The 27,899-nt window shown below is 40.7% G+C and overlaps 1 protein-coding gene across 9 annotated transcripts in view; it reads right to left on the bottom strand.

Annotated features, from left to right (window-relative positions):
* Positions 1–27,899, bottom strand: part of LOC121917252 (HMG box transcription factor BBX-like) — a 181,072-nt gene that overhangs the window by 54,128 nt on the left and 99,045 nt on the right. For 7 of the 9 annotated variants that reach the window (XM_042443031.1, XM_042443027.1, XM_042443032.1 and 4 more), the window contains 4 exons: positions 24,895–25,093; positions 14,589–14,656; positions 9,873–9,953; positions 6,263–6,343 (listed from right to left, as the gene is read on the bottom strand). In XM_042443031.1, coding sequence (XP_042298965.1) covers positions 6,263–6,343; positions 9,873–9,953; positions 14,589–14,656; positions 24,895–25,093 — 429 coding nt within the window. The remainder of the gene's footprint in view (positions 1–6,262; positions 6,344–9,872; positions 9,954–14,588; positions 14,657–24,894; positions 25,094–27,899) is intronic. The other 2 variants (XM_042443034.1, XM_042443033.1) reach the window with 1 other exon arrangement.

The following is a 27,899-nucleotide window of genomic DNA, read 5'->3' on the forward strand; positions in this document are numbered from 1 at the left end:
CCCCCCACTGGATTTCACAAAGGCCTCATTTGTTATATCCAAGCAGAGTGCTTCCATGGTGCTCATCTGCCACAGAACTCATTTTGCCTGTCAACTACTATATGCAGTATGGATGCTTGAAGAGCTGTCCAGACAGACTGAATCTGCACCTCTTGTGCTAATGTTCAAATTAGAATGCAGTCATTCAGATTTCACACTGCTTGAATTTGTGATGCATATCACAGCTCAGTATAGAGAAGTGCTTTTTTTTGGGGGGGGGCAGTTATTATTTCTCTTTTTTTGCATAGCAATTACAGTTCTATAAAGTTCTGACATCTTAGTCAGTATCCCCTGCCCCCAAGTTAAAAAGGCCCAAACTCAAATTGCTGAGAGATGTGGCTTAGTCATCCTCCTTGGAAAGTACCCAGAAATCTGACTATTAGTACTGCCACTTTCCGATTTGCAGCCTCAGGCCTAATTCTAGCATTATCTCTGACACTGGTCTCTGATATGTTTGCAGAAATGATGGTTTTACTGTTCTCTCTGTTTCCTGTGCCAGTGAAACTGACTTCGCATAGTCAGTTTACTTCTGAATGGATTAAGTCTATGTCTATAATTTGATTCTTCACAAGCAAAGGAAATTCTTTAAAAAAAAAAAACCTACCTTCAAAACCAGTCACCTCCCACTCCAGCAGAAGGATTTCCAATGTGCTAGAGAGTGAGGTGCTGTGCAATGACATGTCCAGCCCTCTTCTGGCAGTAAAGTATGATACAATAAGCAGGAGCATTTGCATTTTCCCCTCCAAAATATTATATTTGATAGCATTTATTTGCTATAGATTGTATGCAAATATTTGCCAATACCTGGGTATCATTTTTCAGTAGCAGTGAAGGGCCTCCAATTTCAGTAGTAGTCAGAATCACAAAATATCCAGTAGCTGGCAATATGATACTCAAAATGTGGCAGAACAAAACAAAAAGCAAAGTCAACATGTATCAGCCACTAGTGCTTGATAGTTATCTGACTGACAATATTTGATAGTTGTATTAGTATTTAGTAAACCTTATTTTACCTCCCTTCATTAATTAAAAAAACTTTTTTGCATGAAAATGCAGAAATTATAGGATTTCAAAATCTAATTTCAGTGTTTGAAATCAAAACCCTATGTTCCTCAAAATTTTCATTGTTGGGGAAGTGCTCCAAGTGATTAGGTCAAACTGTTTCAAAAATTGGTTCCACAAACTCAGAGCCTATGCAAAATGGCTATAAAGGCTGGCCTGGGGGCAGACTTGGGGCATGGTATCCACATGACGTATGCCCCAACTTTGTCCCCAGGGCGGCATGACACAGCAAACCCTTCATGGCCTGGGCCCAACCTATTTAAGGAATCGCCTTCTTCCATATAATCTGCCCCGTGCACTCAGATCCTCTGGGAGGAATTTGTTGCAGTCTGTAAAGACCAGATTGACTGCGGCCTCCCAGAGGACTTTTCCCACAATCGCTCCCACCTTATAGAACGGCCTGCCGGACGAGATCTGCCAAATTACCAACAGAGATAGCTTTAAGAAAGTTGTCAAGATGGACCTCTTCCAGCAGGCCTTCCCAGAATAGCACCAGGCCACGTAAAGATCCCCTCACAGACATATATATGTGATGACTCTGCCCACTATTGTTCTATTGTTTTTAGATTTTAGTCTTTGTAATTTTAATCGCTAGAACTATTTAATCCTTTTTCAAGGGGTGGAATTGTATATATTACTGTATTATTTTAATGTTGTATGCCGCTTAGATTGTCAAAACAAAAAGCAGGATATAAATATAAGTTTTATTATTTATTTTTTATTTACTCCACATGGCATGTGGCATCACAACAGTCCTCTGGTGCTGCATCCACATGATGCAGTGCAAAAGAAGCACCTCAAAGCCACAGCACCGTGGCTATTTCACCCTTTCCAGGGCCACAAAAAGGAGCTGCTTGTGGTTGGATCTTTTTATGTGCCCTGGAAAGGCCTGATTGGAACCATGGCGTGCGATTGCCACAGTCCTGATCCATCACAGCTGAAGGCAGCTGCAGACCACAGAGCCCCTCAGTCTACTATTGCTAATCATCCCAGCCAGCAAGGAAAATTATCAGGGATAATGAGAACTGTAGTTGAACAAAATATAGAGACCCACATTTGAAAACAAAAAGTCAAAGAAATGAAAAGGAAGAGAGAATAAAATATTCAGACTTGGCAAAGTTATATGAAATAAGCTATTTATAGCTTTCTTGATCAAGCTGAAGAATAATCCACATAATTGGCTATTTTATGACTACAAATGAGAACTGTACCTTTCTCCTTATGCTCCCCTCAACAAACCTTGTCTTTTATGATCTAACAGACTTTGATATTCTTAAAAGTATGACTGAATATTTAACATCATTCGAGTTATTCTACTTCAAGAACATGAGGCTTCTTCCTCTGTATCATGTGGGGTTTGGAATAAGGTATGTATGGGAGGTAACCATCCTTTAGATTGTTAAACCAGGACATCTTGATTGACTGGCTTCCTTTATGAGTGCTGTATTTGTATAAAGGACCTTAAAATTTCCATCATGCCTTTACTTGCATGAACCTCTTTGAGACACTCCCTTGAGATGGGGGAGGAGACACTTTGCCTTATATTGTAAGATATGCAAAAGCAAAGTGTCTCCTCCCTCATCTCAAGGGAGTGTCTCAAAGAGGTTCATAAAAGTAAAGTAAATCTTATATTGCAAGATCAGTCCTCTGTCCTTTGGAGTAATGGAAGAGGAGAATAATGGTCTTGGTATCTAAGTTGCAAAGCTAGCAGAGGGTAGGATGTAATAAACTGGAGTCTCTCTTGAAAGCTCTTTACAGAAGGCAGATTAATACCATTGGAGGGGAAAACATGCCATACTTGTTATTACAGGGATGCAAACTGAATATGAAAGAATAAAAAGAAACAACATTGTGCTTTCTCAGTAGAGTTTATGTTGAAGATGATAATCTTTATATGCAGAAATCCTTTTTATGATTCAAAGACAATAATAAAACTTGGAACCAGATATTAGGACAGCATTTAAACCAAACATTAGGACAATAGCTTACAATTTTATATATTCTCCTCCTCCTCCTCCTCCTCTTGTTATTCCTCCCACCTATCCTCATACTGTATCCATGTACCAGACTAGGCTCAAATATGGTAACTGAGCTGAAATAACCAACGGAGCTTCATGATTAAAGGGGGGTTTGAATCCACATGTCTCTCTGTTTGTAATCCAGTCTTCTAACATGAGAGTGGCTCCATCTCATTGCACCAGGCTGCCTCTATTCCTTACAATAAATAGACATTCCATTGTACAGGACAATACCAAAAGGCACCAGATCCCATTTGATTTTGGAAGCTAAACAGGATCAGCTCTAGTTAGTACATGGATGAAAGATAGAGTCTTAGATAGAGTCACCATAATTTGATAAGCTATAAATGTAATACATAAACCATACTGAGAATAGATCTATGAGAAAATTTCTGTTCAAAATTCTCTACCCTACTTTTGGGCAGAAATGTTGTGCGGGTTATTTCAGTAATTTTTTCCAGAAGAGAAGAAACTCTTAGGGGTTGTGCAGACCGGCTATTAAGGCCAGCCTGGGGGTGTTGTTGGAGTATGGTATTTATACGACACATGGCCGGACTCTGCCACATGGTGGCATGACACCACACACTGCTCCAAATGGCGCATGGCATCATGGCGCTCCTCTGGCGCTTTGTTTACACAATGCAGCACCAAAGGGGTGTGTTAAAGCTGTGGTGCCGTGGCTACCACACCCTTTCCAGGTTGCAAAAAAAAAAAATAATAAAGCTGATTTTTATGGCTCCTCTTTGCACCCAGGAAAGGCCAGATTGGGGCTGTGCTGTGTGGTTGCTGTGGCCCCAATCTGAGAAGATGGAAGCGGCTGCAGGTCACTCATTCAGGGGCGATCTGCACCGTCCCTCAGTTTCCTAGAGGTAACGCTCACCATTACACTAGACAATGCAATGTAACATGTAGTCAAATGTGTATAATAGCAGGTATTGAGAAAGATCCTTACCAGGAGCTGGGGAAAGGTGGGAATTTCATTTCAGTCTCAAGTGTAATATGAATTTACCAACATTTCTGATTTCCCCTCCAAGTTTAACATTGAAATAATTTCAAATTTACAAGAACTTGACTTGGGAGAAATTGAAAGTCACAGAACTATACCTCAAGGCCCATGCCTGTGAATACTTAATACTTTTAAAAATGGCTTTAAATTCTTGTGTCTCAAAAATGTTAGTGTTGAATTAGAATCATCACTACTTCCTAAGTGCAGGGATGTAATTATTTGTGAATTTCTTTGGCACTAGCCATTTGGTCTAGTTTGAAGCAGGACAGAGCCTCTCTCATTTGCCACAGTGGTTTTTGAGCCATGTCCATTCTGGAAGCCCAGAAAGGTATTACCTTTTAGCAGCCCTCAAAGTCACTGTTTCTCCCATCTTTGCTTTGTTAGTTCTTGTTTGTGTGCATGGGAGTGTGTGTTTGTGCTGATTATTTCACTGATAAAACTAAGAAACCTTCTTTGGAATTGCCTATGGAGTTCTGTGTGATTTGGAACTGATATACAAAGGGTCAGATCCCAGGCTGAGCACTGCATCAGCCAAGGTATACTTTCATTTGAGTATCTTAATTCCCATATTATATATTGCGGGTGCCATTTTGGTAATCTAGCAATTTCGGTAACATCTGCTGTATAGCTAAGTATACATAAAGTTGTGCAGCTTAGACCACAACATTAAATTCCAGCCTGCTTTTCATGATATATACATAAATATAAATAAATAAAAGCAAAACACATGCAAATTTGGGACAGAATAAATCCCAAACTGTGAAGATTCTTGTCAGTACAAAATTCTCCTCACTAGGACTATCCAACACTTGAGAAACATATTATGTCCAAATATTCTTTCCATCCATGCCTGAGGGGCTTCTCATCTTTAACATTTATGCAATGGGGAAATACATCTTGGAGCTCTGTATGCTAAAAATAACTGTATGTATTGAATTTGTCTACTGTAAATGAAAAAGAATTTGATTTTACTTTGGTTTTTTTGGGGGGAAATTGCAAAATTAGCAAACTTCAGACCTTCTTTCTCCTCACCTTTCCACTCGGGCCCTCCGTTCTGGTAGTCAAGGTCTGCTGTCTCAGCCCAGGATTTCCTCTGCCCCATCCCGGATTCGCCCCTTTTCACTCGCTGCCCCTCACTCCTGGAACCTTCTTCCCCCACGAACAAGAGCCATCGATTCTTTAACCAGCTTCAAAACGGAGTTGAAAACCATCCTGTTCAGAGAAGCCTTCCCAGGCATTGCATAATTGTCGCTTACTATTTGATGTTCTTGTGGTGCCTGTTTATTGAACCATTTCCTGTATTGCTATGTACTGTATATGCATTATCCTACTTGAGAGTATGTATTTTCCCTGGAAAATGATTAACCATCCATTATGAAGCCTCACCCTCCCTCCAGTCCATCTCCCTTGGTCCAGGCCTTGGAGGTAGAGAGGAACTGCTGGACCTCTTACCCTTTCCCTCCACCACTCCCTTCTCCTTCTGTGTCTTGTCTTTTTAGATTGTAAGCCCGAGGGCAGGGAATCGTCTAACTAAAAGATTGTATGTACAGCGCTGTGTAAATTTACAGCGCTTCATAAATAAAGGTTAATAATAATAATAATACTATCAAGGTACGGCTCACAAAAAAGGTCAGGATAGCACCAAAAGAGTCCATTTTATCCAACTCTTATCTTAGAATTTGTATGCATATAGACACAGCTCTAGCACATTATGGTTTAAATCCTATTGCTCATCACAATTAGAGTAGTAACCTATGGTTGGGACTGTCTAGGAGGATTGAGGACTTCATTGTCAGAAGTAGCACCTGAATCCAGTCTGCCGTGATGGCTGTAGTGTCACACTACACTATACAGTGGCGCCTCGGGATACGAAATGATCGGGTTACGAAATTTCCGGGATACGAAAAAGTTGGATTGGCAAAAACTGTTTCGGGTTACGAAATATTTTTCGGGTTACGAAATTCATTTCGGCGCGAAATTCAAATGCTGCAAAGTGCAGCTATAGGCTTTCCAGTGCTAACGGAAAAGTGTTTCGGGTTACGAAATTTTCGGGTTACGAAAGGAATGGCGGAACGAATTAATTTCGTAACCCGAGGCACCACTGTACTCTTCTTTTAAAAAGTTAAAACTTTTGTACCTCTGAAAAATGAAACAGAGCTGATTCATCATTTTCTTTTGAATCCGCAGGGGCATCTAGCTGTGATGGGCTAGAAGAAATCTACAGAAAATACATTAAAAAAAAGGCAAACATTTGAATATGAAATGACAACACAACCAGTATCAGTATTCCTCTGAAATATGGGGAAATTCTGTTTGTATCTGTGCCTCCTCAGGACACAAAAGAGTATGAAAAAGTCACTTTCTTAAGGGACTAGTAAATGGCAAACTGTAAAAATATCAACACCACGTTTTGCATGCAAACCTTTGCTAGAATCAATGTAACAAAAGAAAGAAAAGCCACAAAGGTAATTCCAAAGAAAGTATCACATTGCTTGCAACTAAGCCAAAGGCTTTTATTCTTTTTGTTGCCAGAATTTAAATTAAGATTTTTAACTAACATGGTATTGCACTAAAATGCTATGCTAAATGAAGGAATCAACATTTCTAGGCTAAAATATGCAATATTATTTCAAAATCAATTAGTTGGAAGTAAACCTCATCAGCTACAAAGGAACCCATATTCAAGTAGAACCTTATGATTTTTCAGCACTAGAAAGCTTAGGTGTGCTTGCTGGAATCTATATCCTACCGCATAATTAATAGCAATCTTTGCAGTCTAGGAAAAACTCATTTGGAAGATAATGAATTTCTGAAATGCTTTTAAGGCAATAATGAACCTGATTCTACCAAAGTTAAACATTTGTAAATTCCACTGATTTCAACAAGTAAGATTTAAGTACATGCTCAACATTTAAAATAAAATCAGTGGGGCTTAAAATTACACACTTTCCTATTGAAGTAAATGGTGATTTTAAAATGGCCAGTCTAACAACACAAGTACATCCAAATAAATTATTTGGGTAGTTCAGTTTTAGCACCTTGATAGCACACATTTCTAACATTTTTGGTGCTATCATATGACCTGAAAATAAAAACAAAGCAAGCTCTCAAATTCTATCTAGTCTTCCTGAATCAGAATCATCTGGGATATGATTCTCTAAAACTATGGTTAAAGCAGAATTTTAAAAGTGGGTCTTAGATTTTAACATACAAAGACGATAGAGACTGGCCCTTATGATAGAGCATTTAAGGGGTGTTCACACACTTCAACTTCAAGAGTAACCTCTTCAAAATAATGCCAGTCCTGTCAGGATTTGATGCATGGGCAAGCTGCCTCGAGTCCGAGGTTAGGGGAAAAAGCAGGATGCAAATGAATAAATAATAGAATAGAATAGAATACTGTACTATAGTATAGAACAGAACAGAGCTTCTGTTTTAGCATTTAATTAAATAACTATGGCCCTCTACAGGCAGGCCTAAAGTGCACCCGTCACGTGCTAGGGGTTGGCCGGGGGTGCACTGCCCATACTGGCCTCACCCCTAGCACGTGACAGGGGTGTCAAAATGGCGGCACCCTGTACATATGGGCACCGTCATTTTGATGCGACAGACGCTTAGCATCTGCACGTCCCAGTGTGTTTGTGACGCTGCAAGTGTGCCATTGGAACCTGCTTTTTAAGGGTTCTTTTTGCTCCGTGGGGAAGCCCCGCAGTCTGGAGGCTGCAGCTTCCCCGCAGAGCAAACCAGGGCGGCTGGGGACCATCCGTTTTGGGCGGTCTGTATCCTGCCTACGTTTCTTTAGCTGGCACTGTTTTCTGCCTTTTAAAATAATGTATGAAAGACATGTTTTCTGTAATTATGTAAGATCATATAATGTACTAAGAAATATACACTGTCTGGAAATTGTGAAGCAATGGTAAAGACAGGGAGTAATATATTTTGTTCCAGATCATTTTGGAAAATCTGAAGAAATGCACTAAATCTGCAGGAAACAGAATGTAGCAGTTACACAATGACTGTATTCAGCAAATATGTTTCTATGTAGGAAAGCCAGAAAAGTGATCATTGCACATTGTAACCAATGTACAATGGGTTCACTGGGCATCAAGACTGATGCACAACAGGAGACTAGCCAGTGCCTATGTGCATTGGTACAGCCTTGCCAATGTCCTGTTACACATTTTCACAATTCAGGCAGGGTTCCTTAGTAATTCTACTACATTGCTAACTACGTAGAAAACTATGCAATTCAAACTGTGGCAGATAATTCTGGCTGAAATGGCAATATCATTTACATTTCTACACCACTTAATAGTGAACTTAGCACTCTCTAAGAAGTTTACAATCTATGAGCCAATTGCCCCCAACAAGCTGGGTACTCATTTTCTGTTCTATGAAAAGATGGAAGCCTGCGTCAACCTTGGAGCTCTGGGATTGAACTCACAATGTTGTGGTTGCAGTACCGGCATTTATCCATTGAGCCACCAGGGCTCCTTATTTTTTAGTGCTTTTCAGAGACCTGAAGTTACTTAAGGAATATAAAATATATTTATCTGTAACTTAAATGCATGCTGCAGCCCTGATCCAGTGCCTTGTCAGCGATAAAAAGAATGGCAAAATGCTGCTGCTTTTAGCACCAGCAAAAAGCCACCTTTGCCACGGTGGCTTTACAGTGCTCCTTTAGCACAGCATATCTATGTCGTTGGGCATGTGGTGTGATGCCGGCATCAGAATGTCATGTGTCCCTGTCAGTGCTTCAAGCTGGTCTGTTTAGCGCCATAGTTATTAGTCTCAGCATATCACCAGTTTCTGCTTCTTCTGAGCTATACTTTTTAATCACCTTCATGAATGTCTAAAAATTAAAAGTATGCATGAAATTAAACAAGTGCCTTTACTGATAACCAGTGGTCTAAGATGGGGATGGCAGAATGGAGCTCTACTCTGGTTGGAATACAGCCACTATTGATAGTCTCTTTCTTTTCTCATTTCAGTTTAATTTTTGATTTCATGTGCTTCCAAATATAGGCAAATTAATTGTGTGTGCTAAAGGACATGTGAAGCAAGTGAAAAACAAGAGGAGTCAACAGCTGTTTCATGCAAAAGCAACGGTGAAGATGATATGCTTGGAAGAATGTCAGACTGCATTCCTGGACCAAATACTTATGAAAGTTCTGTATTTTACAATACTTGAAAGTTCCATTCGAACATCAGTTTTTACATGTGCTTAGAAATTATTTTGGCACAGGAAAGATATGAGAGCCACTGAGGTGCACTGGTCTCAGTTTTGGACTAGGACTGGGAGTCCAGGGTTTGATTACTCACTCAGCCATGGAAATGCACCGAGTGTCCCAGTCTCTCAGTATTAGAGGAAAACAATGGGAAGCCACTTTTAAATAAATCTTCCCAATATATCAGAGTCAACTTGAAGGTATGTAACAAGAATAGTAGTTAAAGGCAAGGCAGTGATAAATGAGCATCTTATTTTAAACATTGTATTTTTCTTTCTAAAATATTTTAGGATCTCCCTTTTTGGTTTCCTGCTCATCAGGAGCCCAGAATCTTTGGAAAATGCAGATGTGTGTGTGGGGAGCCTCCATTCAATTCAGCCTCCAGCCTTCACATCTCTAAATGTAGCTGAATAAAGTAGAGTAGGAAATACATATCTTACTTTTATTCAAATGGATAATAAATTATCTAAAACATTAGAATTCATTTTAAAACTTTTAAGGGTTTTTTTTAATGTTCACCTCTGCAAACTGAAACAACGGAGACTTTATACATCCTTCAGTAGAGTTAGATGAATCAGAACAGCAGGTACTTGAAGAAACCTAAGACAAAAGTTAGCAGAAAAATAACATTAGGGGTTAAAACTCAAACAGAATGTTGAAACCTGTCTGTAATTCATGTACAGCTGTATGTAGCTACTGCTAAGTAGTATGTTCCTCCTTCCCTTCCCCTATCATCACCATCATCATCTGCAATGTACTTTCAAATCAAAATGTTACAGGAGAGATAAAAGAAATTACTGCTGGAGGCTAAGAATATCCAACCAAAATAAGGGGAGGAGAGAATGGAAAATGTGGTTTGGTAAGAATTATACGAAGAATAAAAGAAGTGGAAAGAAACAAAGGAACTGGAAAGTAAGAAGGAAAAAGAGTATGAAAACATTTTTAAGTCAAGAGAAAAAAATTAAATTGAATTCTATAGAGAAATGGAAACCAATTTAACAGAAAAGGGGATAAAGAAACATAAAAGATGAGGTCTAGAATAGGCTATGAGAACTAACGAATTTAAAATAAAACAAAGATATAAGATAAGACATTGGAAGGCCAGATAAAAAGGCATTAGATGCTCAACTCTGGAAACTTTGAATAGAAAGCTTCATATGCAAAGGAACTATTATGAGTTTTTAAATAAGTGCCAACTGAATACTGCCAGTTGAAAAAAATCATATGCAACACTAAAACACCACAGAGGAAAGAGTGAAACAAAAAAATGTACATACAAGATCACCTTCCATTCATCTACCATATAGTGAAAATAATGGAATGGATTCAAATCTAAGTGTGGAAAAATGAAAAAGGTCTAAAATCCTGTGCAGTTCTCTGTACAGTGGATACAAGGATGCAGATATCATTTAGAATCATTTAGAATGGGGTGGTGTACAGAGTAATGTTTTCCAATGATTAGCTAGTGTATGAAAAAGAAACAAGGTAAGCAGCTTGGAACAGAGGTAGACTTCACCAACATATAAAATCAGAGAGTTGGAAAAGACCACAAGGGCCATCCTGTCCAACCTCCTGCCAAGTCCAACCTCCTGCCATGCAGGAAGACACTATCAAAGTATTCCCAGCAGATGGCTATCCTGCCTCTGCTTAAAAAGCTCCAAGAAGGAGAATCCACCACTCTCTGAGGCATCATGCTCCACTGTGGAACAGCTCTACAATCAGGAAGTCCTTCAAGTGGAATCTCTTTTCATGTATCTTGAAACCATTGCTCCACGTTCTAGTCCCTGGAGCAGCAAAAAACATGCTTGCTCCATTGTCAGTAAGACATCTCTTCAAATATTTAAACATGGCTCACATCATTTCATCACCTTCTCTTCTCCAGGCTAAATATAACCAGCTCCCTAAACATCTCCTCATAAGGCATGTTTTCCAAACCTTTCACATACCTAGACACACTACCTTGCCCACATCCTTCTTGAATTGTGGTGTCCACAACTGGACACAATAAAATGGGCCCTAGGTATCCGTGGGGGGATTCATTCCACACACACACACCCCGTGGATACCAAAATCCGTGGATGCTCAAATCCCATAGTACTCAATGATGGCACGCCATCATTGAGGACAATGGCACTTTGCCATCACCCCGTCCCGGGTGCCAGCCTTGCTATTCTCACTGCGGCAGACAGCATGGGGGTACCTCTTCTTCCTCCTTTCCCTGCCTCCTCCCCCTCCTCTTCTTCTCCTGTCATCGCTGCCTCGGATCTTTCTCTTTCTCCTCCTCCTCTTCCTTTTCTTCGCTCTTCCTCCTCTTCTCTTTCTTCCCCATCACCGCTGCTGCTCCTCCTCCTGCTCCTCTTACCTTGCCATCTCCACCTTCGTCTTCCTCTTACCCCCATTGCCTTGTTGCTGCTCATCCTCTTTTCCTTCCTCCTCCTCCCCACATCCTCCACATTCTCCTCCTCCTCCTCTTACCCCCTGTTGCCCTGCCGCCACTTGTCCTTCTTTTCTTCCTCCTCCTCCTCCTCTCCGCTCTTCCTCGTTCTCCTTCTCCGTCCTCCTCCTCTGTCAACGCCACCCCCCGCGGGTTTGCTATCCATGTATGCTCAAGTCCGCAGATATGGAGGGTGGACTGTATGCCAGCTGAGGTTTGACCAAAGCAGAACAGAGTGGTACTACTATTTCCCTCAATCTAGACACTATACTCTGATTGACGCAGCCTAGGATTGCGTTGGCTTTCTTAACTGTTGCATCACTTTGCTGACTCACGTTCACATTGCTGACTCCTAGACTCTTTTCACATGTACTGGTTTAAAGCCAAGTATCACTCATCCTAGATCTGTGCATTTAATTTTTACTGCCAAATCTTACATTTTCCCCGTTGAAATTCATTTTCTTAAGTTTTGACCCAGCTTCCTTATCTGGTAAGGTCATTTTGAATTTTGATCCTGTCCTCTGGGCTATTGGCTATCCTTCCTAATTTAGCATCATCTGCAAATTTGATAAGCACGCCCTGTATTCCTTTATTCAAGTCATTGATACAGATATTGTGTAACAAAGGGCCTATGACAGAGCTCTGTGGCATGCTGCTAGCCATGTATCTCCAGGAAAAGGAGCCATTGTTGAGTACAGTACTCTCAGCCAATTACAAATTCACCTAACAGTAGCATGGTTTATCCCACATTATATTACCTTATTTGGGGGACTTTGTCAAAGGCCTTACTGAAGTCAAGTCATGCAACATGCACGCTACAAATTTAACAAATTTGTAAATGCCAACACTGATACTCCACTTTCCCTTCGTGGCTATAATGTTATAAAAGCATGGCAACCCACTCAGAGCATTTGTTAAAGCAAGCAACTTTCCCATAATAACAATTCCAATAAATAAGTGAATGAGTCTTCATTTTGAATTTCGAATTTAACAACTGTTTATTAGATGAATAACTACTATGACCAATCAATGTTCAAGAAATATGCTCTCAATAAAACAGAATACTACATAATTCTTCTCAATGGATTATTAAATGCAAATCAGGAATGCCAAATTGGGCCTTTCTGCTAATAACATTCTGCGGTTGACACCTTGGAGAAATAAGCTTATTAGAACCAGACGATTTTAGATGCCTTCTCTTGCTGTTGTTTGCAACACTGGAAAAGTGCATATACTAGTACAATACACCAACAGGATTTCATCTTAAACTAGCACTGCTGGTAATTTGGATTGCACAAATGCTTAAGAGTTAGGGTTAAGCTTCCCAAATTATTCCCTCCACACCCAACAGCACATTATTGCATATGATGCTAAGTGTGTGTGTGTGGGGGGGGGGGGAATTGTACTGCTACTCACAGAATCCAACATACAGTATTTATCATGGTATAAACAATGCAGGCCAGAATCCACCTGACATACGTAAAACACACTTGTAGAGCTGGGTGAACATTAAGGTTACAGGGGTACCCCGGGTTACGAATTTAATTCGTTCCGCCGCCGCTTTCGTAACCCGAAAGGCTTTCGCAAGCCGAAAACCCATAGGCGCTAATGGGGAAAAGCCGCGATTTGGTGCGAAAAAGCGCCGAAAAGCACCAAAATTTCTTTCGTAACCCGAAATAACCTTCGTAACCCGGAACAGTTTTTTTCAATTGATTTTTTCGTAACCCGGAAATTTCGTAAGGCGGCGCATTCGTATCCCGGGGTACCACTGTACAGATGAAACAAATGCAAGAGAGAAAGATTGTCAGATGTTACTGTAAATTTTAAATTCATCCATTGTTAAAAAAACATTCACAAAACAGTACTGTAAACTGGTATTGTAACAATTTCTATAGGGTTGACATTTTGGTCTATATTAGGGAACCTTAAAGAATAACAAATTTGTTCCTATACAAGGCCTTTTATACAAAATGTAAGGTCTGTGTTTAATGAATTGGGTCTAGTTTATGAAAGTAGATCCTGTAATAATAATTCCTGAAAGCCTGTGTTATTATAAATTCATTTTTCTTTGGGGTGGCACCAGACACTTTTAAACATCATAAACAATTAACACTTGAAAATCTATTTTCTTGGATCAGGCCACAGAAATAAACTTTTTATTAAATAATCAGTCAGAAGAGTTGCTCTTGAATGTATCTATTTGCATTGAGATCTTTGTATTGATTAGGAAATTAGGATCTAATAGTATATATAAAAACATTTTAAGTGCTTTTAAAAATTAAAAAAAAGTTTGTAAATTCATTGGTCCACATTTCCATGTGCTTATGAGAAGGTCACTAAAACACACACTGTCTATGAATAACTCTCTTCCCAATAAAGTCTAATAGTAACTCAGTGGGATGAAATTAATGCCACAACTCTGAACCACTAGTAGTCTATGAAATGAATATCGACAGGCTGTGACAGAAGAAAATACAATTGGGTAGGAGAAGGAATGCAACGAAGTGGTTGGACAATGTAGAGGAACGCAGACATAAAAAGGATAAACAAAACTATCAGTCTGGATAGGTTATTTCCTAGTTCATTATGGAGAAACCATTTCAAATTGTGAAAGTATTTCATGCCTCTCAATTGACATAAAATGTAAGTTTCTATTTCTCTTAGATGGTAGAATTATGTCACTTTCTCCAGATAAACAACCTATCAAATAGTTGCCAAGAAAAGTTATATCACTCTCCTTTCTATCTGTGAAACATTCTTTCCTTTAATGAAAGGATTAAGTGGGAAAGATAATGGCTTACTTCTTGTGCAGTCAAGGCATGTTCTCCTGCTAACAGTAGCATACTGAGGCCTCCCATTTGTGTAGGATCTGTTGAGAAAGAAAAATAGATATGCAAACATCTTAGTCAAAATGTTTATTTTGAGAAGTGGGCTTGTGCACGTTTTAATGCCTTAAGTGTACTGGCCCTCAACACTGAAGATAAAGACTGCAGTTCTTGAAATGAATGTGTTTTGAATCATATTGCAGGAAAATGCTTCTGCCTTTTCCTAAAAACCTATTTACTATTTTCCAAAAATTGTATATTTTTCTACTGCAATTTGATCCACCTTGTTCCATTAAAAGTGTGTGTGTGGGGGGGGGCACAAATAATACCAACGGGTAAACAGAATACATGAACAATTCCAACAGTGGATGCCTCACTGGAGGGAAAACTTGATAATACTACAACAATAAGCTATTCATAAAACTATTCTACTACTAAGAGCTTTAAACATTACAATAAAAAGCAGAAAACACATATGACTGGTTTGAAATGCCATCCATCAATTTCTTCTACATAATAATAATAACATTTATTTACTTATACCCCGCTCTTCAGCCAAAAGGCTATCAGAGTGGCTTACAAATTGTTAATTAGACATTTCCCTGGCCTCAGGCTTACAATCTAAAGAGACAAGACACAAAAGGCAAAGAGAATGGCAGTGGGAAAGGGGGGAAGTCCAGTAGATCTTCACTCCCTCTGATGTCTGGACCATGGCAGATGGATTGGAGGGAGGGCCCTTAGAGGAATGGAACTGAGCTGTGATTGTAGACCTATTCCTGATTTAGATGATCTGGAACTATATCTTAAGTGTGGAACTTTACATTGCAACCCCATCCCCACCCCACGATGGACCACACACACATTCCTGTCTGCTGGAACTGCTATCTTATCACTTCTGGTTGCCATTTTGGACTATTTTTCAGACAAAACAAATATTTTTTTGAGGGGGAGTTAAACTATCACACTTACATGCACTTTTGGAACAAACAGTGACTAAAGAAGATGCCAAACAGCAAATTAAATTGGAAGGAAGGTCATTGGAAAGGTGAAAGAAAAGTGGAGTTTGCATATACTTTCCCCACTCCTACCCTACAGAGATCAGGGCTTTTATCCTTTCATATCTGCCACTCCCAATTGGGGAGGGGAAAATATGTCTCCAGGGTACATGATGGACAAGGCCAGTCCATAAGAATGGTCCTACTGATGGCAAAAGACATATTCCCTAGCAGAGATGTTCCAAGTGGTGAGTGTCCTGTTGGAGTCAGGATCAGAGATACTAAAAGTACAATCCTTGGTTACCTACTGTGATAAATCTGCTGGGCGCTTCAAGGAGAAATAGAAATGTTGATACTTACCTGTGATACACTCATTTCCAGCAGTCAGGGTCCTAACTGAGGTTTGGGTAGCTCCTCCCATTTGCTCCTATAAGTAGCAAAAACAAAAGCAACAACCCGGTCCCCTATAGGGAGGAGCTAGCCATCTTGGAAGCCAGTCGTTAGCCAGCCAATGTAAAGAAAGGCAATAGCCATCCATATCAAAGAACCATCAGTTATTAAAACAAATAACTAACTGACCTATAAACTAGAACCAAGAACACATATCTCATTGGAGAACTCCAAATGATATCCATCAGGTGGAGCCAGATCACACAGTCAGCACCCAAGGGTGGGTAGGATGTTAGGACCCTGGCTGCTGGAAATGAATGTATCACAGGTAAGTACCAACGTTCCTTTTCCCAGCAGACAGGATTGAAACACTCTTAAGTTTGAGATTAACCAAAGCACCCTCTAGGATAGGGAAGAATGTGCTGCTAAGGTGACAGAAGTGTCCAGCACCACCTCCTGTAGGGCTCTTGGAGCAAAGGCTGCCTCTGCGGACTGAACTATGTCCAGCTTAAAACCTCTTAAGAAGGTGAAAAGAGACTTCCAAGTGGCTGCTCTGCAGATCTCTGCCAGAGAGGCACTCATGTCCAAGGCACTGAAGTAGCTGTGCTCTTGGTGGAGTGAGTCATCATCCTTTAGGAGAAGTCAAGCCTAGAACCTGGTAACACTCTCATATGAATTATATGATCCATCTACTCAGGGTAGATGGCAAAACTGTCTCAGGGTCCCCTGGTGGAATAAGACAAGCAAGACCTCTGAGGTCTTAAAAATGGAAGTCTATTTAATGTATATTTATAGCGCTCTGTGTACATCCAGCATGTGCCATATCTTTGTAGCCCTTTAGTTGGTCAAGGCAAAAAACGCCAAAAGCAAGATATTCTGCATAACGAGGAATGCTGAGTTAACCTTTGGGACAATGGAAGGATCCGGGTGAAGCACTGCCAAGTCTGGTCTGAAGATGTAAGGTTGTGTGCTGAGCTCCCAAACGTGGCAGCAGAAGTAGCGGCTGTCAGAAAAAAGGAGCCTTCAAAGACAGATGTCTGAACAAAGCCTCACGGGGAGGCCCGAAAAGCTTGACCGTCCGAACCTTGAGGACTGAATGAAACCCACCGGAGGGAACAAAGTCCAGTCGGTGGGGTCCTGATGGAAAAATGCCCTTAAGCCGACTCTTGATGTGAGGGTGGGAAGAGAACCTAGCTGCCCTCTTTGAGGCAGAATGGATGAGATAGTCGCCATTTGGTTGTCAGTTGTCTTGGATCACTACGCTTGATGTCATCTTGGAAGAACTGTATGAGGCTGGAGACCAAAAGGTGGAGACATTTTATCCGCTTGAACGTAATGTTATTTGGACAATCTGAAGTGTATCCGCAGGTGAGATTGGTGGAAGCTAAGATGGAATCCACCACCTCTGAGAAGTATTGGCAACATACTAACATCTGTTAATTTGTATGAGCAATGGTGAAGTCACTCTGGGTCTGGATGAAGAATCGGGTCCTGAGCCAAGAAGTTCTGGTGAGGTGGTAGAGCCAAGGGTGCCACCACCACCAGGACTCTCAGGATCCTGGCCATCCGCCTGGAAAGGAAAGGACTCAGAAAGCTTAGACCAGGAACCCCAGACGTAGAGAAGTAGGACCCTCCTGACTGACCACAGATAGATAGTTGTCACTGTGGGACTGTTTCACTAAGGCCATCTGACCTGAGCCAGGTGAAGGCCACACTCACCCCCTGTATCATGTTTGTGTCTGGTGCGATCTGGGCTCTTCCTCGTCCCCAATCAGATGTCCGTTAAGAATGCACAGGGAGGTCCAGAAACTCAAAGACTCTGGGGGGGGGGGGGGGGGAGAGACTGGGGTTAAGTGACGGGTATTTAGTGGGATGGCCTTCTGGTGAGACAGGAGAGGTCCTGTAAAAATCTGACACAGAAGCTGGTCTGGAGGAGGCTGAGTATCACTTCATCCAAACCCCAGAGGAAGGCTACTGACACGAACGGACCTTGGTCCTGGCTGTCTGAGGATTATAAAAGTTGACGTGGAGATAGTTGAGTCAATCTAGCGACCGGGGGGGGGGGGGGGGGGGGGGCGGGATTAAACCCCTCTTGTGGCCAATGGCACTCACATCCCCTAGAAGCCCGGAGAAAGAGACAGGGAATCGACTGCGAAGGATCACAAAGAAGCCATGCTGCTTCTGTGGCTGAAGCACCTTCCATCTATCATGCCAAACCTGGTAACTCGATGTTGACTCAACTGGAGGTTAACCAGGCAGGAGACGGATGTGGAGACCCCTCTTAATCTAGTAAACCACCAGTGATACCATACGCTTGACAAACATCTAAGAGTCCACTGGCAGCCACAAAGTAAGGCTCAAACTGGCGGAGCCTGATGCCAATGGTGAAGCCCAGGCCTCGGTGACAACCCAGGTGAGACAGAAAGTGACAAGCACATTGCTAGGGCCCAATGGAGAGAGACACCATCCCCAGGCTGAGCTCTTTCTGGGATGGTGGGAGAGTCTTCATCTGGAACATCTTGTTTTTTGTTACCAACCTTAACATTATCTTCATTATCATCATCATTAATAACATTATTTTATTAGGGTTTTTAAACATATATGATTAAGCATTCAAGATTAAGCTTTGGCCACCATGATGTGCTGGGCAAAACTCTTTCCAAGATGGTATCCCGTATAATAATAATAATAATAATAATAATAATAATAATAATAATAATAATATGTTTTATTTATATACCACTATTCCAAAGATCATAGCGGTGAACAGCAAGCTAGCTAATTAGCAAGTAAGCTAATAGCTTGAGTCAAAATAGCGGCCCTCTCAGTGGTTCAAGATGGCAGCTCCCATCCATGTGTTCAAGATGGTGGCCCACATACCCGTTGCCTTACATGCCAGCAAACAACGAGCCCTCCCTGGCCATGCCAAGGCATAGGGAGGGGGTCATACAGCCTGACTCCAGGGCTGATGCTGCTAAGGGCAGGCAAGCCCATCCCTCACTTGCCCCTGTGGTCAGGTCTAGGCTGTTTCCACAACCAAACGAGGGCTGAGGCTGAAAAGGAGAAGGCCCCTACGTCTCTCCTCAAATGGGAGCTCCCTGGGGAGGAGGGAGCTCTGGCATCACTCTAGACATCCTCAGGTTAGTTAGGTGCTGGAGTGGGGTTGGGGGAGGGTGGGAAGGAGGTCTCTCATATCCCTCCCTGGGGATGCCTCTGTCCCCTCCCCCCTCCAGAAATGCCTCCTGAGCAAAATAGCCCTGGTAGCATTGGCGAGCTCGCTCAAAGTACTCACTGTCTCCATGGGGATGACTGTCGGCGGGTTCACCTCCCAGAACCCTGGCCCTGAATAGGTTGGTGGAGGGAAGGGATCTCATCAGCAACTCAGAGGGTGAACCCCTCCCCTGGCTGAACCCGTTAACCATCTGTGTGCCGGAGAACTCTCACAGACGTTGTCTCTTTGGCTGTCGCAGTCCTAAGGCAAAAGGGGGGGGAGGGGCGCTGAGGATATGGACTCTTGGGCTCTTACCTTGAAATAACCACCTGAAGGAGGGATAGTAGGCTAGGAAGGCAGGGGAGTCACTTCAAGAATGCTGAGCAAGGAGAAAGGTTCGCAAAAACGCTTCCCCCACAAAATACCAAAAACATTGAGACTAGAAAAAAGTTTGCTGGCTCACAAACGCATCCTGCTATGAGTGTAGGTAGGAAAATGACTGGCTTCCAAGGGGGGCTAGCTCCTCCCTATTGGGCACCGAGTTGTCTGCTTTTGTTTTTCCTGTCTATAGGAGAAAAAGGGAGGAACTACTCAGACTTCAGGATGTTACTAATCTGTCTGCTAGGAAATTGCTTGTACTCACACAAAACTTGATGCTGCCATTATCATAGTGCCTGAAAGAACTATCCAGTTTCCCACCTGGTCAGGTTTTGGGGAAAGTTTTAGTTATAGCCTGATGATATGGGCAAGATGCTTGAATAAGTCCTTCCCTCCTTGTGTAAACAGGACCCTTGTTGATTTAGGCTCTTAAGATCCAGTAGATGGGGACTAACTAGGTCAGTTGGTGGGGGTGTTAATACTTCACTATGTCAGAGGAAGGTACCTACAGTATTGAAGAAGGCTATGGTGAACCATCTCCCTCACTGATATCTCTTTTTTTGGAGGGGGAGCAAGGTTATAGTGTATTTGGTGGCTAAGTAATTTCAAACATTCTTGGAGGGAATGGATTATCTGGGTCTATTTCATTCTGGTTTCATATGAGGATATCGTATAGTTTGGACTAATAATAATGTCTGGATGAAAAACAATAGAAGCATTGTATTATTGTTCCTCCTGCTCTTCTCACTGGCTTGTGATACTGCTAATCATGGTACAGTCAGCCCTCCATATCCATGGATTTTTTTATCCACAGATTCAAGCATCCACGGCTTGAAATTATTCCAAAAAATATAAATTCCAAATAGCAAACCTTGATTTTCCATTTTATAAAAGGGATACTATTTTGCTTTGCCATTATATTTAATGAGATGTGAGCACCATGGGGAATGCTGGAACCAAACCTCAGCGGGTAACAAGGTCCCACTGTATTCTTTTTTATTGGTTCTGTGGGATCAGAGTAGGATGCGCTGGTCTAAATCTTTTAAGTCAGTCCTATCTAAAGTATAGTGGGCTCTTTTTTATCCGTGAGCTTGACATCTGCAGATTTGAGCTTCTGCTGATGGCAAGCCCCATTGTTTTTAATGTATGTGTATACATGTGGCTGCGCCAGTGGCAATGCACATGTCATGCCACCACAGGAAACAATGGGACTTGAGGTCCTGCACTTTTTTGGTATCTATCAGGGGTGGGGTCTGGAACAGATCCCCCACGGATATGAAGGGACAAGTGCAGATCCCTTAAAGCTATTCTTAATTGGAGAATATACATGTAGGTAAATCCAGCTGCTTCAATGGATTTGTTCTAGTTAGGACTAATAATATGTTTGTATGAAAAACAATTTGCATACAAAAAATTTATTTTCCAGCCCCCACACCCCACCCCCAGAAACAAAGAATGTGGGTGCAAAAATTGTGGGGTTTGTTTGTGCAAACCCTGTGCAATTTTTCAGAAAAATCCCACACGTTTCTAGAAATTTTTTTTTTGGGGGGGGAGGGGGGATAGAAATGAGTCCTTATCACCAAAACAAGAGTTTTGCACCAAACTTCCAATATTTTTTGTACAACTAATGAGAGTTTGCACAAAAACACAATTTATGCACAAATTCCATTATTTCCAGAAACAAACATGGGTCTTCTATGGTATGAGACAGGAGTGAGACCCAAGGTGGATGTGTGCTTTATCAGATTCAATTCTGTTTTGTTTTGAGAGTTATGATGTTCAAATCTGAACTTTCTTCCTATTTTTTTCTTCCTTAATAAATTCTTACCAGCAAGTATTTTTACTTTAATATTTTATTTTTCAGAGCATTGTAACAGCATTCTGAAAGTACGAAAAATTAAAAAAGCACTCTAAACAACTGAACTACAGTACTCATATTTATAATCATTTCAGTAGAAATAGTAACTTTTTCAGAGATCAACCCCCACTGAACATTCTAGACTTATTTTTCCAGGTAGGGTAGCAGCAGCACATTGATGAATAACTGCTTAATTTTTATTTATTTTTTAAAAAGTCAACTTACACAAGACCTCCTCAATTTTCTTATTTCTATCTGTTAATCACGAAGCTTAACTATTGGAACAGGGATGTAAATTCAGACAGCCAAGTATAAATCCATGTACATTCTATTACACACGAATACCGGCCCTGTATCTGGATACAGTGGAAATGTGTTGAAAGTTACATGTGAACATTTTTATATGATTAAAGATCAATAATCTATGTAAACAAATACACAGACTGTATCTGTGCAAATATAATGTGTAAGCATTCCTGAGGAGATCAAGTACAGTAGCTAAGGCTGGAATACACAGAAATACAATGTGCATTGCTTGTGCACTACAGTTTAAAATTGTACTTCAGGAAAAATAGTAAATTTTGAATCATTTCTTAGGAATATTAAACCCGTGATCATCATTTACATAAATGTGCAAAATCAAGTGTTTACATAGAAATGTTCCATTTGTAACTAGGAGACGTCATATTTGTGTACAAAGATACAGCCGCATCAGTCTTTATCTGTATGCAAAGGGATCCCATAGCATCTTTGAGACTAGATGAAGTACAGTTGGCCCTTCTTATACACGGATTCAAGCTTACACGGTTTGAAAATGTTCCAAAAAAGTATAAATTTACCTTGATTTTCCATTTTTTATTAGGGACACCATTTTGCTGTGCCATTATATTTAATGGGACTTGAGCATACACGGATTTTGTTATACACGGGGGATCTTGGAACCAAACCCCAGCATATAACAAGGGTTCACTGTACACTCAATCTATGAAAACTTATGCTACAAATTTCTCTCAGTTAGGAGTTTATCACACAGGAGGAATTTCTAATCTCTTTCTTTGATAAAATTACCAGCTTGGTAGATGAAGGGAATGCTGTGGATATAGTATATCTTGATTTCAGTAAGGCCTTTGACAAGGTTTCCCATGACATACTTGCAAACAAGCTTGTAAAATGTGGGCTAGACAAAGGAACTGTTACATGGATCTGTAATTGGTTGACTGGCCGAACCCAAAGGGTTCTCAACAATGGCTCCTTTTCATCCTGGAGAGAAGTGACCAGTGAGGTCCCACAGGGCTCTGTCCTGGGCCCAGTGCTATTCAACATCTTTATCAATGACCTGGATGACAGAATTGGGAGCATACTTATCAAATTTGCAGATGACACCAAATTAGGGGGAATAGCTAATACCCCAGAGGACAGGATCAAGATTCAAAATGACCTGAATAGACTAGAAAGCTGGGCCAAAGCTAACAAAATGAAATTCAACACAGAGAAATGTAAGGTATTGCACTTAGGGCGGAAAAATAAAATGCACAGATACAGGATGGGTGACACCTGGCTGAATGAAACTACGTGTGAAAGGGATCTAGGAGTCCAAGTAGACCACAAGTTGAACATGAGTGAACAGTGTGATGCGGCAGCTAAAAAGGCCAATGCTATTTTCGGCTGCATCAATAGAAGTATAGTGTCTAGATCAAGAGAAGTAATAGTGCCACTGTATTCTGCTCTGGTCAGGCCCCACCTAGAATATTGTGTCCAGTTCTGGGCACTACAATTCAGAAAGGACATTGAGAAACTGGAGCGTGTCCAAAGGAGGGCGACAAAAATGGTGAAGGGTCTGGAAACCATGTCCTATGAGGAACGACTTAGGGAGCTGGGGATGTTTAGCCTGGAGAAAAGAAGGTTAAGAGGTGATATGATAGCCCTGTTTAAATATTTGAAAGGATGTCATATTGAGGAGGGAGCAAGCTTGTTTTCTTCTGCTCCAGAGAACAGGACCCGGAACAATGGATGCAAGCTACAGGAAAAGAGATTCCACCTCAACATTAGGAGGAACTTCCTGACAGTAAGGGCTGTTCGACAGTGGAATGCACTCCCTCAGAGGGTGATAGAGTCTCCTTCCTTGGAGGTCTTTAAACAGAGGCTGGATGGCCATCTGTCAGGGATGCTTTGATTTGGATTTCCTGCATGGCAGGGGGTTGGACTGGATGGCCCTAGTGGTCTCTTCCAACTCTATGATTCTATGATTCTCTTAAGTGGAGCCAGAACGCATTCACGTGAATTTGCTAGTTCAGCAAATTTACGTGAATTCAAATTGCGTTTGAACTGACTTCCTATTGCCCGAAAATAGCTTGCCATTGCCTGAAAATTGCGTGTGGTAGTCTATCATGCAATAACGTTAAACCCCATATTGCGTTCCGATTGGATTATACTTCCAATTTCCCTTGTCTGATAAACTCCTGAGTCTCAAATGTGCTACAGCATCCTGCTGGATCATATTTGTGGAATGCAAATGTTATAAAAAAGGTAACATAGCAGGTCAAATAATGTCCATGTTTCTATAACCTTATCGTGTTCCATTATAAAATTATTTTGGGAATCAATCGAATAGCCCACTGATGTTACACAACTAATACTACAATGAACTACAGTACAGTCTCGCCTAAACAGATCTAGTGCTATCTAGGCCTTATTCAGCAATGTTGGGTGTGCAACTACTACTGTTACCAACCAAAAGATAAATAATAAATTAATAAATAAAACTTTTATTTATATCCCACTTTTTTGCTGAAGGGCAATCAAAGCGGCTTACATGTTAAAACAATACCAATATACAATACACGATGCATATACAATACAGTATTTACCCACCCACCCCTTTAAAAAAAATTAAACATAATAGTGCTGGTATTCTGGCTTTTTCCCCTTAATGGATTTTCAAAAATAATAAAACATGGATGACAGAAATGGTGGGCAAAATGGGAGAATTAGAAATGGAAGATGGTTTTCAAAGAAATATCTGTGTCTATTTCAGCACAAAAGTAAAGAAAGTTTGTAGTAAAAAAAAGTCTAGCAGTGCATTTATAACTAACATTTATTTTAGCAGAAACTTTTTATGGTTTAAAATCCACTTCCTCAGATACACACTGATATGTGGTGGGGGCCAAGTGAAATGTTACAGGCAAATGGTCAATTGTCTTATCAGAGCATAGCCTTTCCAGCATCTGGTGATACGATTACAGGAGCCTCCTATGATTCTATGCTGTTGATTTCCTCCAAATTGTAAAAACAAAAAGCGCCCTGCCTTCAGGAACTTTACTTCTCTTATTATTATTTTATCCATCTAAATTCAATGAATGAAGCAGATTGTTTACATAATAATAAAAAAACCTCACTTAGAAGCACTCACAGAAACTGCGAGAATTATGCCAACAGAGATCTCAAACTCACCTGCCATTGCAAAGTTCAGCTGAGGCATTTCTTCTTTCTTCACCAACTTTTTGGGACTTGGCAAATCTTTTGCAGATTCTGATGGGAATGCCCACAGCTTCTTTCGGTTAGTAACAGTGGATGACTGGGTTTTCACAGGTTTGCTTGTAGGTGGGCACCACTTGTAGCCAGGATTTGCTTTCATAAATGCATCCTTGTACTATAAAGACGGAAAGCGATATTAAAGCACAACTGTATTTTGTATGAAACCACAGGAATATATTTGTATTACATATGAATTTAAATCTAAGAGTGCAATCTCAAAGAATGTCTACTCATTCAAAAGCACATCTCCCCACATTCACTTGGGATTATTCTCAGTTAAATGTTCACTGGATTCCAGGCACTGGCCTAAGTCCAGTGTGAATCTGGTGCACATTATGGATTTTCCCTCTTCCCTTGTCTGCTGCAAAATCCTAACAGCACCCAAAATGTTTCTCAGCCCTCCACAGCAGGTTTTTTGGATGTTGGGGAGGCTGCAGCTGGAAGGGGATTCCACTGCACCACATTTAGTGTTGTAGGCAGCTCACAATTTTCAGTGTTTCACTGTGACATATTATACCCTACATGTTCAGTTTTATGTCCATACAAATAGACGTTGCTGAACAAAAGGATATAAGAGGCTCCCTCTTCCTTTCCGCATCAGGTACAAACTTTTGCTACTCACCTTTAAAGCCCTGCATGGGCTGGCCCCTCTTTATTTAACTGATCTTCTCTCTCCCTACATCCCTACTCGCACTCTCCGCTCTGGTAGCCAAAGTCTCCTCTCTCAACCCAGGATCTTCTCTGCCCCGTCCTGGATCCGTCCCTTCTCTCTTGCTGCCCCTCATTCCTGGAACCTTCTTCCTCTGCATGCTCGGCTCATCGCTTCCCTAACCAGCTTTAAGGCTGAGCTGAAAACCATATTGTTTAGGGAAGCGTTCTCAGGGAATTTGTGATTGTTATCTGGCTGTCTGACAATATTTGATATGATGTGATTTGTTTGATATTTGATGTTTTTAATCTGTTTTTTCCTTTCTATGGTCATTGATCATTTCCTCTTTTAATTGTTATATCTTAGAATGTACGCCTTGGGGAGGCTTATTTACCTCCTAATTTACCGACTTGTACAGCCGTTGTATAATTACAGTGATATAGAAAGAAATTTTTATACTAATAATAATAATATGAAAAGGGGAAGAAAAAGATGCATCTAGATTAGATAAATCACATTCCATTTTAACTATGTTTCAAACTGTATAATCACAGGTTAAACAAAAAATGTATGTAAAATAAGCAGAATCATAGAATTGAAAGAACCACAAGTGTCATCAAGTGCAACCCCCTGCTGTGCAGAAATACATATTAAAATACTCCCAAAAGATGCCCATCTAACCTCTGTTTAAAGACTTCCAAAAGGGGAGAGTACACCACTCTTCAAGATAGTCTATTCCACTCTCAAATAGCTTTTACAGTGAACATGTTCTTCCTAATTTTTAGGTGAAATTTCTTTACTTGTAATTTGAATCCATTGGTTTGTGTTCCTGGCTGCATCTGCACGGAAGAAACTGCCACGGCTTAATGCTATGGAAATTTGGGATTTGTAGTTTGTTATGGCACCAAAGCTCTGACAGTGAAGCCGTAAATGTCTCCCAAAATTACAGTTCCCACTAAGCCATGGCAATTAAAGTGGTGTCAAACTAGATTATTTCTGCAGTGCAGATGCAGCACCAGTTTCTGGAGCAGCAGAAAACAAGCACATCCCGTCTTCTATCTACATGAAATCCCTTCGTGTAGAGATGGCTATCATGTCAACTCTCTACCTTCTCTTCACCAAAGCTAAACATACCCAACTCATTAAGCTATTCCACACAGGGCTCAGCTTCTAGACCTTATACTATCTTGGTCACACCAGTCACTGAATACAATCATAGTAGTTACAAGAATATAAATTGTAACATTTTACCACATCCTCTATGTATGACAATGTATGACTCTATGGACCAACTACAAAGATTGAGAAGTTACAGAAACATAAGGGATCAGTGACTCAACTTTTACTTATGTATTGAGAGTGAATATTAACTTCATACTAAACAAATGAAAATGTGGGCTAGAAAATCTGGATAATACTACTACGAAATACCATCAGAAACTTCAAAATTCAGACAAAATTCGTATTTTTATTGAAGAGGGCAATTGAACAGAGTGTATCATCACCATCACTACTGTTATTATTAGCCAGAATCCTGTACCAGTGTTAAAATCATGTTTAAGTGGTAATTACAAATATGAAACAGTTAAAGAGATTAATAAACCTAGGTAACTGATTCATGTTCACAAACACTACTCAGTCACAATTTTGACACTATTGCCACAATCATAGCTCCCTCCACAATCTACTTTAACAGGAATCAGAGCAAGGTTCAGTGACATTTCTGTCAGGTTTGGAGGGGGGGACATGGAAGAAGAAGTTACTTAGTATTAGCTAAGTAGCCGATACAAGATTCTGGGTGTCATCGTCGTCATCATCATCATCATCACCATCATCAATTTATGTAGCACCATCAGTGCACACAGCATTTTAGGTTCTAAAAAAACAACATGATACAGAAGGAAAATGAGATGTCAATGGGCAAAGGGATTACGTTCCGTAGATGCTGATTGCTGTTCTTTTCCTCTAAGGACACATAACTGGTAGCTGGAATATGGAAGAAGGGCCTTTCATCATCATTTGGAGGGAGGATCTAGGCTTGATGGAACTTTGTCTGCCTGTTCTTCTCTCCCTCTAGAGGCCACAGCAATGGCTTTCTTCAGCTGCTGGACCAAGGCATAATGGAGCTGTTCCTGTTTCTTTTTATCTCCCTCTAGTCTAATATACATCCAGGTTTTTTTTGGTCCATTGGAATGAAACTTTTTCTTTCTCTATTACAATTTTATGTTACATCAGATTAACCAACAATTAATTAATTATCATAATTTCATAA

This window comes from Sceloporus undulatus, unplaced genomic scaffold (assembly GCF_019175285.1).
Source record: "Sceloporus undulatus isolate JIND9_A2432 ecotype Alabama unplaced genomic scaffold, SceUnd_v1.1 scaffold_13, whole genome shotgun sequence".
In the NCBI taxonomy this organism is placed as follows: domain Eukaryota; kingdom Metazoa; phylum Chordata; class Lepidosauria; order Squamata; family Phrynosomatidae; genus Sceloporus; species Sceloporus undulatus.